The 15,862-nt window shown below is 37.9% G+C and overlaps 1 protein-coding gene across 2 annotated transcripts in view; it reads left to right on the forward strand.

Moving 5' to 3' along the window:
* Window positions 1-15,862, forward strand: part of TLK2 (tousled-like kinase 2) — a 77,539-nt gene that overhangs the window by 26,836 nt on the left and 34,841 nt on the right. Inside the window, exons 6-10 of one of the 2 annotated variants that reach the window (XM_014532000.1) lie at window positions 5,772-5,939; window positions 8,739-8,834; window positions 10,014-10,106; window positions 12,161-12,295; window positions 13,723-13,859. In XM_014532000.1, coding sequence (XP_014387486.1) covers window positions 5,772-5,939; window positions 8,739-8,834; window positions 10,014-10,106; window positions 12,161-12,295; window positions 13,723-13,859 — 629 coding nt within the window. The remainder of the gene's footprint in view (window positions 1-5,771; window positions 5,940-8,738; window positions 8,835-10,013; window positions 10,107-12,160; window positions 12,296-13,722; window positions 13,860-15,862) is intronic. The other variant, XM_005858598.2, reaches the window with a different exon arrangement.

Genomic DNA, 15,862 nt, shown 5'->3' on the forward strand with positions numbered 1-15,862 from the left:
TAATTTGCATATCCTGCTGATTAGCCAATGGGAAGCGTAGCGGAGGTATGGTTAATTACCACGTTTGTCTATTATTAGATAGGATAGGCATTGCCCATAGACACAGACAATAGCATGGTGAAGGCCTGGAGCTGTGTGAGAACCTGGTAGCTAAAGGCAGTGGGGGTCCTCTGTAATACTCTCTATAATAAAGATAAGAAAACAAACAAAGATTTTTAAATTAATTTTGAGAGAGAGAGGAAGGGGGAGAGAGAGAAACATCGATGTGAAGGTGAAACATCAATGGGCTGCCTCCTGCACACCTCCTACTGGGAATTGAACTGGCAACCTTTGGGTGCATGGGAAAATGCCCAACCAATTGAGCCACACTGGCCAGGGCAGGGTTTCATTTATTTATGCTTCATTTTTTTTTTTTACATCATTCTGCTTATTCTTGAAAAATTATTTGTGAAATTTCTTTGAGAGCTGGGATAAAGATGTGTTTCTCCAGAGAGAATATTTGCTTCTTCCAAATGCCTAGAGCAAGTATTTCAAACTCGTGGCCCATGGGCCACATGCCTCATTTATTTGGCCCATGTTAGCCTTTGAGTTTGACGTGCTTGGCCTAGAGTACTAATCCAATACTGGTTTAAACTACTGAATTTATGGCTAGCATTTTGTGTATTTGTTTTATTTATTTTGTTTGTTTGTCTCAACCACCCAGGCAATACTGATTTGAATTGAGCCAGCATTTCTCAGGGAAGCCCTGTCCCTTCATTGACAACTTTGCAGCTCCTTTAGGGTAGGGTCAGTTTTTCTTCTAGGAGTGTCTACTAGCCCTTCAGAAGCCCAGCTTGAAGTGGGAACAGTTTCCTTATTGAACTGGGTGGGCTTTTGTCTGTGACTTTTGCTTAGCACTAGGATGCACTAGAAATAGAAATAAAAGAGATTTGCAGGTACCCTTAGGGCAAATGTGACTTTGATGCTTCTTTTACTTGTCTTGTTTCTCATTTCCCTTAGATTTTACACTGGTTGATCCCTTTTATTTTAATCAAGTCTTTGATGGTCTTAATATCATTTTGTCCTGTTTCCTAAGGGAAGGTGGTTGGTTCAAACATCGTAGCCTGCTCTATTTCCAGATATAGTTTTAAATACATTGGGGCCTTGACTTACGAGTGTCCCGACTAACGAGTTTTTCGAGATACGAGCCGTCTCTCAGCCGATTTTTTGCTTTGAGTTGCGAGCTAAAATTTGGGTTACGAGCCAGCTTCAGATACCCCACCGCTAGTTGGCGCAGCGAACGTCACAGTGAACTCCACATCAGCCCAGCATCACATGTCTCACTCGTTCACAATTGATTTGACATACGAGTAATTTGAGTTATGAGCTCCGTCACGGAACGAATTAAACTCGTAAGTCAAGGCCCCACTGTATATCAGCTCTTGGCAAATACTTATTAAGTACATAATAGAATTTTTAATTTGAATATTGTGGCTTTGGAGATACATTCACCCAACTAGTGAGAATATTGTTATGAATGGGTGTCACAAGTGTTCTGGACTTGAATTTAAACCATTGCATTTGGTGAGCTATGAGTGTTGGTCTTAATGAGGTGGACTCTACTCAGAGTTCCTTTTTCAGGATCATTTTGGTTATTTTATTTTATTTTCATTTTCTAAAATGAAAATGTTAAATAGCTTTTCCTGATAAAGGGATATATACATATTTTAAAAATCCAACAATTCAGAAGTGGTAAAATAGAAAGTCTCCTCCAAAAGCGCTATTATTAAAGAGTTTAGTGGCCATATATGTATATACACTAGAGGCCCGATGCATGAAATTTGTGCAAGGGGCTTGACCCTTGCAGCCCAGCTGCCTCATGGCCCCACAGCCCCGCCCATTGGTCATTCCTGAAGGTCGTTCTGGAAGGTCGTTCCACAGTCCGGTCTAATTAGCATATTAGCCCTTTATTATATAGCATGTATGTTCATGTGATAGATTTTCTTATTTTAGTTGTAATTAATTTATTTAACCAATATCCTATAAACATTTTATGTTCTATAAGTAGTACTGTAATGAATGTCCTTGTATATACATATCTTTGTACTTACACATTTTTTTCCTTTTGATAAATTTCCAAAGTATAATTCCCAAGTCAAAGAATATGCTCACTTTTCTGGTTATTAGCAATTTCAGAGTCTTAGTTTCTACATATCCTTCTAATACTGAATTTTATCATTATAATCTTTGTCAGTGAGAAAAATGCTTTGTTGTAACTTGCATTTCTTAATTACTGATAGTAAACACTTTTTCATACATTTGATGGCCTTTGGATTTCTCTTTTAATGCTTGTCCAGGTCCCTTGTCTATTTATTTCTCAGAGTACTTGTTTTTTCTTACTGATGGGTAGGAGTACATTATTTATTAAAATTGTTAACTCATCATTTATATTGTAAATATTTTTTCCTGTTTGTAATTTTGTCTTTTAACTTTGTTTATGTTGACTTTCACCATACAGAAGTCAAAAAATTTGAAGTAGTTGAATTTATCAATGTCTTTTTCTTTATTACTTATTGTCTTTGTATTATTCTTAGATGTTCCTATATGGTTTGTATTTTTAATGTCATGTTTAAAATATCCTTCACCACTAGAAAGTCATAAAAGAATTTGTTTGTATGTTCTTATAAACGTTATATGATACTAGAGGCCTGGTGCATGAAATTCATGCACAGGTGGGGTCCCTAGGCCTGGCCGGCAATCAGGGCCAGCCGGGGCCTTCTGGCTGCTGGCCAGGGCCTTCCTGCCCCAGCTGCCAGCCAGGGCCTTCCTTTGTTCCGCGCCACCCACTGGTGATCAGCGGGCCTTCCTTTTTTTGCACCGTCCCCTGGTGGTCAGTGCATGTCATAGCGAGCAATAGAACTCTTGGTCGAACTCCCGTGGGGACACTTTGCATATTAGCCTTTTATATACATCCTATATAATAAAAGCCTAATGTGCAAATCGACCAAATGGTGGAACAACAGGTGGAATGATCGGTCGTTATGATGCGCACTGACCACCAGGGGGCAGATGCTCAATGCAGGAGCTGCCCCCAGCCTGCAGGCCCCAGGCCAGCCAAGGCGGGTGCCAGTGGGGGCCCCCATGATCGCCCCCATTAGTCGCCCCGCAGAGGGAGGCCACTGGCCGCAGCGGCAGGGTACGTGGCCAGTGCCAGCCTGGCCAAGTCGGGTGCATCAGGTGCCCCCCCCCCCATCACCCTACCAGTCGCCCCACAGATCAGCCCTGATCTCCGGCCAGGTCTAGGGACCCTCCCCATGCACGAATTTCATGCATCGAGCCTCTAATCTATATAATATAAACCTAAGTGACCGTTAGAGCAGAACGACCTGTCGCTATGATGTGCACTGACCACCAGGGGGCAGACGCTCAACGCAGGAGCTGCCCCATGGTGGTCAGTGGAGCGCCGCTCAGCCAGAAGCCGGGCTCACTGCTGGTGAGCGCAGCTGCCACGTTGGGAGCCTCTTCTGACTCCGCAGCAGCACTACCGAGTGGTGGCAGCAGGTGCAGCGGGCTGGGATGAGCGCAAGCAGATGGACGCCCGGCTCCAATTCGGGCTTCTTCCTCGCTGCCTGACGCTTGGCACACTGCTACATCCCCCAAGGGGTCCCGGACTGTGAGAGGGCGTAAACTGGGCTGAGGGACAACCTCCCCCCCCCCCCATGCACGAATTTCATGCACCAGGCCTCTAGTAGATAGATAAGGAAGCAACCTTCTTTTCTTTTTTTCTAATATCTGCAAATATCCTATAATCTTTTTAATAAGTTCCCACTAATTTGAAATATATTTTAATCACTAATTATATATTCATATTACATGGGTTGCTTTCTGAATTTTCTGTATTATACTGATTTAGTTAATGTTGCTTTGTATATGTTTTAATAGTCAAATTTCCCAGATATTCCTTATTAAAAATTATATGGCTAATTTTGATTATTTTTCTAAGTGAACCTCAGAATTCATTTGTGAAGTTCCACAAAAATCAACTCCCTAAAAGAGAGTAAGAAGGAACCCAGATGATAATTATACCATCACCACACTCTCTTGTGAAATAGGAAAAGAAAAACAAAACTAAAAAGAAAGAAAAAGCCCTAAGCATTGGTTTTTAGAGAAATTTGACATCTGTAAAATTTGAATCCAGAAGCATAATATTGCAATTTAATTTAGGTAAAATCTTTGTATTTGTCGGTGAAGCTCTAGTTTTTCCTTTTTTAAAAAAAATGTATATATATATTTAAAAAAATATTTTTATTGATTTCAGAGAGGAAGGAAGAGGGAGAGATAGAAACATCAGTGATGAGAGAGAATCATTGATTGGCTGCCTCCTGCATGTCCCACACTGGGAATCGAGCCCGCAACCCGGGCATGTCACTGGGATCAAACTGTGACCTCCTGATTTACAGGTCTATGCTCAACCACTGAGCCACACCACCCGGGCTCTAGTTTTTCTTTATGTATAATCTGCATAAATTTTAAGTCTGCTTTTTCTTCCATTACATATTCTGATTGTAATCAATTGTTGTTGGTGTATGGGAAAGCTATTGATTTTTGTCTGTTTATTTGATATATGACCATTTTTCTGAACTCTTATTTTGTTTTTCAGTTGGTTTGCTTGGTTTCCTTTGTGAATAGTTATATCATCCAAAAATGATACTTTTTAATGATGCTTTACTATTTTCCAGTGTTTTTACCTCATTTTTCCTTATCACATTGACCAAAACTTTTATAAAAATGTTGAATGATTGTGATACTAATGTGTTAATTCCATGTAATTCCTAACATTAATGATAGTGTTTCTACTATAGGACCATTAAGTTTATGTATGTTAATTTCTAAAAAAATACTTCATTATATGAAAGATGGATACTTGTAGTTTTTTAAAATATATTTTTATTTCAAAGAGGAAGGGGGAGGGGGAGAGATAGAAACATCAATGATGAGAGAGAATCATTGATTGGCTGCCTTCTGCACACCCCATACTGGGCATTGAGCCTGCAACCTGGACATGTGCCCTGACCGGGAATCGAACTGTGAACTCCTGGTTCATAAGTTGATGCTCAATCATTGAGCCACCAGGTCTTTTTTTTTTTTTTAAGAGTTGCCCGATAATGTGGACTTTTTTTGCGGGGGTCATCTATAAAGGGAAGAATCTTGATTCCTCTCCTTCTGACATTAATGTAATGAATTAGATTAGTGGATTTGCTAATAATGAACCATACTTAACATTTCTAGAATAAATCATACATAATTGTGGTATGTTATTCTTTTAGTGTAGTATGGAGCTTGTTTTGCTTATATTTATTTCAGCTGTTTTTTGCATCTAAGTATAGTGTGCTGAGAATAGGATTAAGAGTGAAATAAGCTCTACCTATAAAGTAGGGAACAAATATCTTAATCTTCATTTACCTACAGGATAGAAATAACATTTCCTTTGTAGGATTGAGGGTATTATGAGGTTGATTTATTGAACTCTACAGAGTAACTTGCCAATTCAGAGTTGAGTAAATATAGAACCATTAAAATGTAGTTTTGCTTAATTTGAGTAAGATATTAATTCAGGTTGATAGCTAGGTTATAATCCAATAATGTTATTATGCTCTCCGTATTTGTTTTCAGAGGTATTTGGTTTTTTTAAAATCATTATTATATTCAGTAACTGTTTTAATCTGTTGCATGTTTTGGCAATATCAGATTTTCTTTCTCGTGTAATTTGTGTGTTTTTTAATGTTTTCCAGCGACGAGTAGAACAGCCCCTCTATGGTTTAGATGGCAGCGCTGCAAAGGAGGTATCGGAGGAGCAGTCTGCTCTGCCAACCCTGATGTCAGTAATGCTAGCAAAACCTCGGCTCGACACAGAGCAGCTGGCACAGAGGGGAGCTGGCCTCTGCTTCACTTTTGTTTCAGTGAGTACTGAGCCTGAGTTTATGCAGACCCTTGTTGTCCTGGAGCTCCTTGATGAAGTTAGAATAACTATTTGGTAGAGAGAGGATGACCTTTTTAACTGTCACTTCTAGAGGTAGTGGTGAGCTTCTTCTCAGTCTCCCTGGGTTCAAAGGGCTGAGAGAAAAAACTGTTTTGTTAATGTCTGAACACACTGTGGGGAGAAAAATGCGATCTTAGGTTGACAAAGTAAAGAAAATATAGATAAAATTCCATAACAACCAAAGAGCTTATAACAAGTAAAGTTTCCAAACTGCAAATTTACATCACTTATTTAAAGCAATACTCAAGTCAGTAAAATTGTAGCATGTAGTCAGGGGTTCCATAGCATGCTTACAAGCTGTTTCACCTCTGGTATTTGGGTGACCGACATGCTTGCCTTCTCTCAACTCTTCTGAGTGTTGTTATGTTTACTTTTTCCAGGAATATTTATCTGTTTGCTCTTTTCAGCTTGCTTCTTTCTCCTTCCTTGAAGAACAAGAACTTGAAAGTTTGACCTATTTGCCAAATTATAATACAATTTGACTCAGAAATTTCTACTTTCTTGGTTTCTGTGACCTACCAAGTGTTTGTGACCAAGGATGTATAAAGCAAGAGAAAGCTCCATTGCCCCATGCTTCCATGTTTAGGGACAATTTTCAGAGCTGAAGTCACCATTTGTTAAAATTTGTGTTCCTCTTACTGGTTCATTCTTTCCAGTTATAATCTAAGTTTCTTCTTCTTCTGTTAATCCTCACCCAAGGATATTTTTTCCATTGATTTTTAGAGACAGAGGAAGGGAGGGAGGGAGGGAGAGAGAGAGATGGAAACATCAATGTGAGAGAGACACATCTCTCTCTCCCTTCCTTTCTCTCGAAAATCAGTAAACATATCATTGGGCGAGGATTAAAAAAAAAAAGGAAAAATAAATATATAAAGTATCAGAAAAATTCACATGTGGAAAACACTACATTATCTAATCCTCACAATATCCAGTATTTCCTAATTATGTCTGTGACGAGTTGTACTGTATTGTTAGATGCCATTTTGTTTATAAAAGGAATTTTGGGATAATAATGATCGTATATTCCTGAATAGTTGAATAATATTAAATCCTAAATTAGCTTTCTAAATTTAAAAATGCCTTAGAAGCCCTAGCTGGTTTTGCTCAGTGGATAGAACGTCATCCTGCAGACTGAAGGATCCCGGGTTTGATTCCAGTCAAGGGCACGTGTCTGGGTTGCGGACTTGATACCCAGTGGGGGGTGTGCAGGAGGCAGCCGATCAATGATTCACTCTCATCATTGATGTTTCTCTCTCTCTCTCCTTCTCCCTTCCTCTCTGAAATCAATAAAAATATTTTAAAAATAAAAATAAATAAATAAAAATGCTTTAGAAATGCCCTGTAAATTGTGTATAAAAGTCACTCATCCCGGCTGGCATGGCTGAGTGATTGAGCATTGACCTATGAACCAGGAGGTCACGGTCAATTCCCAGTCAGGGCACGTGCCCAGGTTGTGGGCTCGATCCCCAGCGTGGGGCATGCGGGAGGCAGCTGGTCAGTGATTCTCTCTCATCATTAATGGTTCTGTCTCTCCTTTTCCCTTCCTCTCTGAAATAAATAAAAATATATATTTTTAAAAAGTCACTGTCAGCAAGTAATATTATTAGAAATTAACTTGGATTTTGGGCCAGTGTGTGTTTATGGATAATGTTTGGGGATTTAGGAGACTACAGTAGTCCCCCCCTTATCTGTTCCAGGACCCCCAGTAGATTCCTAAAATTACAGATGGTATCAATAGTACCTATACATACCTACCTTTTCACATACAGGAAACACTTGGTGGCACATCTGCATCGCGAGTGTCACTATTTGTGCTCTTTTAAGCCATTATTAAGTAAGGTAAGGGTTACTTGAATACAAGCACTGTAGTACTTTGACAGTCAGATGGCTACTGAGTGACTAACGGTTCATAGTACATACAGTATGGATACGCTGGACAAAGGGATGATTCACGTCCTGAGCGGGACAGCACATGATTTCCTCACATCACTCCGAACAGAGTGCAATTTCAAACTTATGAATTGTTTATTTCTGAAATTTCCATTTAATATTTTCAGACCATGGTTGATCACAGGTAACTGAAACTGTGGATAAGGGGTACTACTGTATTCTGAATAGTAGTTCCCAGTCCTTTCTGCCTGGAGTCACTAGCATCCCCTTGCTTCATCACCAGCCTTTTCTGACAAAAGCATATTTAAATACAAGTGAAAGGGGCCTGTTATAACAGGAATAACTTCTAATTTACATATTTTAAAAAATTCTTTTATAAGCATTTGCTTTTTAAAAAAATATATCTTTATTGATTTCAGAGAGGAAAGGAAAAGGAGAGAGATAGAAACATCAATGATGAGAGTGAATCATTGATCGGTTGCCTTCTGCATACCCCCTACTGGGGGTTGAGCCTTCAACCTGGGCATGTGCTCTTGACCGGAATCGAACCTGGACCCTTCAGTCCTCAGGCTGACACTCTATCCACTGAGCCAAACCAGCTAAGGCAGCATTTGATATTTTAAACTATTTCTAGGAACATGGTCCAAGCCATCATGTCTGGCTCTTGCTTCTCATTTGAATTGTTTTACTTTCTTCTTGGCTACATGGCCCTGACTTCTGCCTTTCATCAGAGTTCATTTTATATAGAGTTAATCATTTGCATTCATACAAATGTTTGTGGAGGAAAATGCAAAACTTTCTTGTGATTGGTAATATACCTTTATTACAGGCTCAGCAAAACAGTCCCTCTTCTACAGGATCTGGTAACACAGAGCATTCCTGCAGCTCCCAGAAACAGATCTCCATCCAGCACAGACAGACCCAGGTAGGTTGGCGATAGGTAAACAGAGGAGAAAAGGATCTGCTTAAGAAGAAATGCTGACCACATATAAAGACTATGAGTCCTCTCTTTGTCTTCCCTTTAATTCTCTAACTTTACCTCATTATTTTTATTATTCTATTTAGAACTTACATTATGAGTACTTAAAGTCTTTTGGAAGGTGCTTTAACCTTTTGAGGTGTTTCTTTTCCTTTATGGTACGTTGCAGCAGAAGCGCTTGTTTTATAGCAAGCTGTTGAGAACAGAGCACTCATTTGGAGACCTTTAGGCCTGAGTTCAAATTCTGTCTTTACACCTTACATTATATTTTTAGTCCTCAATTTTCTTGAGTACAAATCATCTGTATAATGTGGTTGATTCTAATTATCTCAAACAATATATACAAAATGCTTATTAGGACAGTGCTCACAGTAGTCATCAATGAATGTTAATTTACTACTTTATGAAAGGAGTTAATTTATTCCGTGTACCTGTTCATTTGGCAAGACCTAGATAAACTTCTTTAACATGTGGCACACCAACATACTTTTCTCCTTAAACAGTCTTCAGAAACTTTTTAAGTTAGTATGTTGTGAACAATCAAAGATATTACTTGCAAAGGGTAGTGGATATATGTCCTCTACTTTGTAATATTGAGCTAGCCAAATAGTATACCAGGTTTTCTTGGCACTGTGCTGCCTTCAAGTCAGGGCAGGATGCTTGACAATCTAGGAGCATTTCTAAAGTCTCAAGCTATGCAACCTTCAGGAGCAGACTTTAATTTTATTTGAATTACCAGCCTTTGGGCAATTGAAAGATAGTTGAATATTCCAATAACTTTGATCTCTCGCCTTCTAATTGTTCATTATTTCCACTAGGTGGCGTGCTTGGGTCATGTCTTCTCTCAGTTTCATTTCTAAAGTAGTATGTTTCTCTATTGTTCAATGCACAGAGATCTTGAGAATTCATACATTTAATTCCAGTGTTAATATGTTTTTGAGGTGCAGGTATAACAGAATATAAAACTTAAAGAATGGGATGAAGAAAGGAGATTCAGTTTCTTGAGCCATGTGATTCTTGGCTATTTGTTAGCAAGTGCCTTTTCCCCCCAGAAAAGTAATGAGAAAATGAGTGACGGCACGCAGTATTTTGAGACTAATTCTAAATTTTGTTTTGTCTCTATAGTCTGACCTCACAATAGAAAAAATATCTGCACTAGAAAACAGTAAGAATTCTGACTTAGAGAAGAAGGAGGGAAGAATAGATGATTTGTTAAGAGTAAGTATTAAAATGTGCTAGGAGATTTTATAAGCACTGATTGATGTTATGTGTATTTGGCATATGTGCATATCATAGAGATAATTACTATAGCCAAATAACAAAGTTAAATAATCATATGGATATTTTCCTTTAATTCAAGGGAATCTGAGTAGCAAGCAGGATCAAACCTACATTCTAAGCACTGTAAATGCCTTTAAATTGGAAATCTTATATTGTAGAATTTTAATATTCTTTTATTATTGTTATTTTAGAGAGAAAAAGGAAGGGGGAGGGGAGAGGAGGGGGGCATCAATTTGTTGTCCCACTTATATATGCATTGGTGGGTTGATTCTTGTATGTGTCCTGACCAGAGATAAAACCTGCAACCTTGGTGTATGGAGTCAACGCTCTAACCAATAAAGCAACCCAGCCAGGGCCTTAGTATTCTTGAATTTTAAAACTATTTCACAGCCTCGGTTTTTTTTATTTTGTATCTTTTATAATCTATTCATCTAAAGTTTTTTGTACTTACAAGAAAAATTTCAAAAATAGCTAATCTGGAATTTAAAAGATACCACTAGAAAATATACCAGGATATTTTAAATACGTATTTTTAATATGCAATTTGGTATATTGACAGATCCATGCTTAAAATTTTTAAAATGTTTTTATTGTTGTTATGAAAGTAATACCTGCTCTTTTTTTAAAAAAATTCAGCGAATGCTGAAAAATATGGCATTCAAGATAAAACATTTGATACATTTCCTTTAGTAATTTTGAGCCATTTGTAGTATTTATATAAATGCATATATACATAAATATTGCTGATTTATAAATAAAATTGACTAACATTTTCTCTTCTCTAGTGATTTAGAAGGGGTAGGTTTGATCCTTATTTATACTAATGTGGTGGTTTTCAAACTGGCTCCACGAGGCCCTGAAGGTTCTATAGAAGAACCACGAGGGCTCCCATGACACAGCTGAGTAGGGGTCTGCTGCCTTGCACTTCGCTTTTGATAATGTAGTCCATAGAACTCATAGAGGAACTAATGGGAAGAAATTACACTTATGGGGAGAGCGGACAGTTGGAGATGGGAGCTTTTGTATTCTGGTTACTTTAAAATGAAGCCTGAAAAGTCTTAAAAATTGAGTTTTCTCTAATATCCTCCATGTGTGCTTTTTAATGTTTCAGAAACACTTATTTTATTTGATTGGGAAATACCAGATTTTTTTTTTTTCATAATTCCAGCAAGTTGTTATAAAGTAGCATTTATTTACCGAAAGAGTGGAGATCTTTCCTTTAACACCAGGATAAATTCAGGAGTTTCAAGTCAAAATTGATCTTGGGTTAGTGGTTCTTTCCTTCTCTGTTATTGTAGGAGGCTTGAATTTTTCAAAGTATTTATCCCATCCTTCTGGCCACAGCTAAATTAACTGTGTATTTACATTCTGGCATTCTTGAACCAGGACCTTGTATTCAGCTAGTTAGTTCTATCTTATGTGGGCATGGGTGTGCCTGGCTTTTCTGGTAAGAAACACTATGTACATTCATGTCTCCTTTTCTTTGGAAACAAGAATTTAAAAACAAAGAACAATTGAACTTAAAGAACTATATGTGTGTTTTTAATTCCGTAATTTTTTTGTAAATGTTTAATCACTCTTTATAAGTATTTAATCCATAAGTGCTGTAAAGTGTTTAATCATGCTTTTTATGTATTTTAAGCATCTCATATTTCATAGGGTTTTTTCCCTTTCGTCTTGTGATAATTGAGGCATATGTGATGTACTAGATTTAGCTAGCTGTAACTAGCTTTTGGGAGGAGTAAAATATGAACAGTAGAAAAACAAGCTCACTTTTAGTAACAGAATTCATCTTTAATAAATAGATAAGTTTATTAAGAGAGAATAAAGAATTTAACATTTTTTTAAGACCTGTTCGATCCTTAATTTTGCTTTTGATTTAAGAACAAAAAGTGGAAAGAGTGGAGATCTTTCCTTTAACACCAGGATAAATTCTCTGATTCTGTGACATCCCTAGAAACTTCTTTTGTATTAATCGTTCTTCCTTGGAAGTAAAATGTTGTTTTCCATTGAAGGCCAACTGTGATTTGAGACGGCAGATTGATGAACAGCAAAAGATGCTAGAGAAATACAAAGAACGATTAAATCGATGTGTGACAATGAGCAAGAAACTCCTTATAGAAAAGGTGAGTGGTGAAAGGCAGCCAGGATACTACGTACCCCAAGGTGCTCAGTGTGTGTCATTGTGGGTCCTTACTCCTTACCTGGGATGAAAATATTTCAAACTAGGGCTTTTTAGGAAAAGACTTATTGTTTGATAATTAAAATTCTTTCTTGTTTGGATACGTGAACCAAGCATCCAGAGTTATAATTTGGGACATTCTTTCTGCTTTTTGGTTTTGCATTGCTTTGCGTGTGATGTTGATTGGACAGAAACAGCTTGTCCTAGTTGAGTTTATTTGAGGTGTTGATTCCCTAAATTCTTTTATTTATTTAAATTTTAATTTATTGATTAGAGAGAGGAGAAGGGAGAAGGGGGGTAGAGAGAGAGAGAGAGAGAGAGAGAGAGATTTGTTGTTCCACCTATCCATGCACTCATTAGTTGATTCTTGTATGTACCCTGATCGGGGATTGAACCCACAACCTTGGCATATCAGGACAATGCTATAGCTGAGCTTACCCGGTTGGGCCTTAATTCTTATTTTTATCTATCTGTTGAAGTGTGGATTCTATTACAAACATTTAACAATAGTTATGTTTCCATTTCAGAGATGGTATTTGGAGTAATATACATATATAATAATGTTATAATTAAGTGTTTTGTGCTGTAAAATAATTATGTTGGTATATCCTTGTATGTGATTAATTGCAACTTGCTTTTAATAGTTATTAGTAACTTCTTTTTGAAAGTTTTTTTTTATTACATTCCCAGTACTTATTTATCTTACATTGAAAGCTTTAAGATGTCAGAACTTACTAATGAAATTATTACAAGGTACAGGTTTGAGGCAACCTGGTTACTTGTGCTTAAAATCTTTGGGATGTTGTTAAAATGACAGGGAGCAGTGATAAAAGTGAAGTGATTATGCTGATGTCAAAGATACTGGGAAATTTTGCTTCATCTTTTATTTTTTTATTACTTTTAATCCTTACCCGACGATATTTTTTCCATTGATTTCTAGAGAGAGTGGAAGGGAGGGAGAGAAGGGAGAGAGAGAAACATTGACATGAGAAAGAAACATGGATTGGTTGCCTCCTGCAGGCCCCCCTACCAGGGTTGGGGAAACCTATAACAATGGTACATGACTTTGACTGGAAATCGAACCCGAGACTCTTTGGTCTGTGAGCCGATACTCTAATCACTGAGCAAAACCAGCCAGGACTGCTTCATCTTTTAATTTACTAATTTTATAATAAGGAAACCGCTTTTTTTCCATTTTTATGATAAGGTAGATGATAGAGAATTTATTTAAAGTTTTAGCTTACTTCCTAAGGTCAATGTAAATTTAGTCTGTTGTACTAAACTTTGCACAGTATAGTACAAAAAATAAACATAATGCTATATATGAGTTCTCATAGGAAAATGAAATTATTTTCTCTTTGTTCTTCTAAGTCAAAACAAGAGAAGATGGCATGTAGAGATAAGAGCATGCAAGACCGCTTGAGATTGGGCCACTTTACCACTGTCCGACACGGGGCCTCTTTTACTGAACAATGGACAGATGGTTATGCTTTCCAGAACCTTATCAAGTAAGTTAATTTGTGATGATTAAATTGAGAATTGACAACTTGGTTTGTATTTTTTAAGTTTTCTGTAATTGTAGTCATTAATAATTCTAGTAGTTAGTGATAGTCATCTTTTCAGTCAGTTTCAGCCATCACATGTGTTAAAAAAATGTAGGGAAAATCCTGAGAAAATTAAACAATTAAATTCTAAGAGAATTTAATTTTTTTACATTAAAGCTTAAAAAAATTAAAATTGCCAGAAATTTGAAACAAGGTGTTGCCAGGAGCGTACTCCCTCTAAAGACTCTAGAGAGGATCCTTCTTTGGTGTTTGTAGCTTCTCCCTTGGGTAGTGCATTTCACAGTTCCCAGTAGATATCTATAATAATAAAAGCATAATATGCTAATTAGACTGGACGTCCTTCCGGACGACCTTCCAGACAAAGCTGGGGCTGCGAGGGAAGCCTGGGTGCCGGAGGGAAGCCGGTGCTGGCAGCTGGGGGAAGGAAGGCCTACTTAAAAAAACTTTAAAAAAAAAAATTTCTTTATTGATTTCAGAGAGGAAGGGAGAGAGAGAGAGAGAGAAACATCAATGATGAGAGAGAATCATTGATCAGCTGCCTCCTGCACGCCCCACACTGGGGATCAAGCCCACAACCTGGACATGTGCCCTTGGCCAAAATCGAACCTGGGACCCTTCAGTCCGCAGGCCGACACTCTATCCACTGAGCCAAACCGGTCAGGGCGGAAGGCCTACTCTTGCATGAATTTTGTGCATTGGGCCTCTAGTAGAACATAAGAAATCCTGGGAATCTTTAAAAATTTGTATCTGGTATATTTAGGTGCTATCTATAGAGCACTGCTTAAAAATTTTTTGGTGAAAATGTGCATTGTTCTTTACTGCCTCCTGCTTGTTTATATGTAATATGGTTGGAGTCTGAAATAACAGTTTTGTTGTTGAAGGTGCCTGTATTCTTTTCTTTGGGCTACTGTAACAAAATACCATAAACTGGGTGGTTCAAAACAAATTTATTCTCTCACAGTTCAGGAGGCCAAACTTTTTTTTTGTAGAATGACAGAATCTGTTGGGATTTTTTTTACTAATTCTCAAATGAAATTTCTTCTACCCTCTGAAGCCTCTAGGGAGGATCCTTCTTTGGTGTTCTGTGGCTTGTGGCAGCATAGCTACTTCAATCTCTGCCTCCATCTTCACATTCTGTTCCCCCATGTGTCTCTGTGTCTTCTTCTCTTCTCTTGTAAAAACAGCAGTCATATTGGAATTAGGGCCCACCCTACTCCACTATGACCTCATTTTAACTAAATGCATCTCCAATGACTCTATTTACACAGGTCATAATCTGAGGTACTGGGGGTGAGGACTTTCACATATATTTTATATGACACAGTTCAACCCATAGTGGTGCCAAAGACTGATTATCTTGTTTTCTTTTATAGGCAATGGCTTTTGAAATAGGGTTATTTAGATTTGAGTGAGATGGATTTATTAGGTCATCAATACTTTTGTAAAAGATGGTGGAAAATACTCTTTCCATGGGTGATGAAGATCGAACACTCTAAAATTGATGGCATGCAAGAAATATTTAAGGCTCAACTGTATAAAGGCATTGTCCTATGTGTTGGAAGTAGAAGGGTTGATAAGACATGGTTCTTGTTCTAAGAGAATTTATAGTTTATTGACATAATCCAGACTTTGTACTCTCAAAATAAATCATAATGAGTATCACTGATAGACTATCTTTAGATAACTTTTATTTGTAAGTATAAATAGGTAAGTAGTTTTAAGAACATCAGGAATTTATGTAGGAATCCTTATTATATATAACACTAGTGGCCTGGTGCACAAAATTCGGGCGGGGATGGGAGGGGGCTCCCCTAGCCTGGCCTGTGCCCTGTGATCCATTGCCCCAAAGAGGTAGGCCCCACCCATCCATCCAGGGCTCCTAGATGGATTGCCCCAAAGAGGTAGGCTGGAGCTGGGGGAGGCCTGCGGACTGCCGTGCCAGGCCG

Source organism: Myotis brandtii, unplaced genomic scaffold (genome assembly GCF_000412655.1).
Source record: "Myotis brandtii unplaced genomic scaffold, ASM41265v1 scaffold120, whole genome shotgun sequence".
NCBI lineage: Eukaryota > Metazoa > Chordata > Mammalia > Chiroptera > Vespertilionidae > Myotis > Myotis brandtii.